The sequence below is a fragment of the Triticum urartu genome, chromosome 5A, assembly GCF_056163025.1.
Source record: "Triticum urartu cultivar PI428250 chromosome 5A, HENAU_Tu73, whole genome shotgun sequence".
In the NCBI taxonomy this organism is placed as follows: Eukaryota; Viridiplantae; Streptophyta; class Magnoliopsida; order Poales; family Poaceae; genus Triticum; species Triticum urartu.
In genome coordinates, this window is record NC_141877.1 from 676,598,422 (window position 1) to 676,600,849 (window position 2,428).

The 2,428-nt window shown below is 41.0% G+C and overlaps 1 protein-coding gene across 1 annotated transcript; it reads right to left on the minus strand.

Annotated features, from left to right (window-relative positions):
* Window positions 1-331: 331 nt before the first annotated feature.
* On the minus strand, window positions 332-1,426 carry LOC147974039 (uncharacterized). Its single transcript, XM_087524882.1, has one exon. It carries the CDS (start codon window positions 1,424-1,426, stop codon window positions 332-334), a length of 1,095 nt encoding a protein of 364 aa, XP_087381008.1.
* Window positions 1,427-2,428: the final 1,002 nt, after the last annotated feature.

The window sequence follows — 2,428 nt, forward strand, 5'->3', positions numbered from 1 at the left end:
TAACTCACGCGACCCACCAGACACTTCCTAGGTGGGTGTCTGGTCCCTCACGTCACTTTTTCATTCAGGGCCAGCCCGTGAAGTGTTGCCTCTAACTTTTGCATACGAGCTCGGATTGGGACAATTCTTATATCAAAATCAATTGTTTCGACGAGACGAAGACAATTCGTGTAGACCAGTTTTCCATATGAGGCCGTCTTGGGGGCGTAATCAGCCGAGTGTTCTGAATACAAAATCTCAGTACTTTGAACACAACTTCGGCCTTATTGATGAGATGGGATGGCTATGGCCCAAATATCAAAGTTTCTCCTTTTGAAGATATAGAACTTGCTCATTTTGAACACTTCATATTTGAGGCCATTTTAATTGTGTTTTTGATCATGCCAAAATCTCGAGTCAACAGCTCTGTGTTCAGAATTCCCAAGCCACTCTTCAGATTTGACAGAAACCATTTCCATGTGTCAGTGTTCTCTACCTCAACAGCTACAAAAGCTAGAGGGTAAATGCAGTCATTAGGATCCATGCCAACAGCACACAGCATAACACCTCCATACTTTGTCTTCGGGTGGCATCCATCCAAACAAATGACAGGCCTACAGGCTTGCATGAAACCCCTTTTGTAGGCATCCAGAGAGAAATAACAACTTCCAAATATGCCATCATTGACACCTACATAGAAAGAGCTGCCTGGGTTTGATCTTTCGAATTCTGCTGCAAAATCCCACATACTGTTATACTGCTCTAACTCATCTCCTTCAATGACTTTCTTCACTAGTCTCCTGGGCCATCTAAGTTTGCTCCTTGTTGTTGTCATGTTCCAGTCCTTCTGAACAACCCTTGCAAAATTCTTCATGTTCATGTTTTCATCTGCTCTGAATGAATCAAGATACTTTCCTGCCATGAAGGGAGTAGTGAATGACTTGACACTCCATTTCTTTATGCAGGTATGATTTGGGTTATACTTCTTGATCAAGAAGCAGTTGATTCTCCCATCAAATGATGCAAACAAAGACCATGGACACCCATCTTCACAAATGCCTTTAACTCTTTTCCTATCATTTCTAGGGCACTTGATGTCAACCCTTTCATGACAGCTATACTCCTTGATAGCCCTCCTCAGTAACTCAACACTATCAAATGTTTGACCCACTTGGAACTCTGGTTTAAACAGGTCCCCTTCTCTGAAACTTTTGAAATTCATCTTAACCTTATCTTCATCAGATGAAGGCAAGCACATGTCCACATCTTTAGTAGGATCATCAGCTTCTTCTTGGACTGCTTTACCTTTGTGTTTCTCACAGTCAACATTTTTGTCAAACAAGTCATCATCATCTTGCAAATCAATGTCTGAATCAACAATTTGTGGAATGAAATCTTCATCTGAATCATGCATTACTGAACAACCAACTGTGTCTGTTGCATCCATGTTTAAAACCCTACAGCTTTTTCTTCTGCCCCTGAACTCAAATTGAAATGCATGCATGTACCCTCCTGGTTGAGGTGGTCCTGGCATGTAATCCTCTTCTTCTTACTCTTCCTCACTTTCTGATAGTGCATCTTCAACTAGACCTTGCTCAGCCTCATGATCTTGATCTTGCTCAGCCTGCTCCTGTGCCACCACAACTTGCTCAACATGGTGTTCTTCCTGTTCATCTTGATCATGCACTTGCTCTTTCTTTGGCCTACTTCCACTGAATTTGGCAAATGGACGATTCTCATCATCAGAATGAACAGGAACAGGTGAAATATATGATCTCAGGCTCTCATCATGATCAAGAAATATTTGCTGAAAATGATTCCCATTCATAGCACAATCCTTCATGTTCTCTGTCATAGTGTTGTCTCCCATCTTAATCTCTCTTAATCCATTCTTGTACACTATCAACCCAGGAACACACCAATAAGCCATGATCCTGCCCTCAAACTCATACCCAATTTCCTCAACCAGACTAGCAACAACAGTAGGTGTCCAGTTATCTATGTCACAGTAGTCATACCAAATGGAGTAGCCTTTGTGGTAATCCCTATGCTTGCCTGCACAAAGGAAATAGCCACCATGTATGACCTCAACAGAGAAGTGGTTGCTTAGGGGTCCTGTAAAACATTCAAAGTTACAATGTTTAGACAAGATAAACAGAGACATTTATGAAGGTTCGGTCAAGCTGAAAATATTCAGTTAACTCCAAAAGTTCAATTACTGTATCAAACCACCAGCAGCTCAGTTAACTGATTAAGGAGGACCTAATCAAGGGTACTGAGCAAGCAGTAAAGTAATGTAATTGGACCAAAACAAGCAAAGTGGCAATGCTCAGTGTCAATGTCAGTTGTTGTACTAAATCAAGTTCAGACATGTCAATATTCAGACAGGTTAACACATAAAAATTCAGTTATCTTACAGAGCAAATTTCATACATGTTGTAGAAAGAAA

What these genes read in the sequence shown, in the direction of transcription:
- LOC147974039 (XM_087524882.1), bottom strand. Translation starts at nt 1,426, where the DNA reads ATGGATGCAACAGACACAGTTGGTTGTTCAGTAATGCATGATTCAGAT.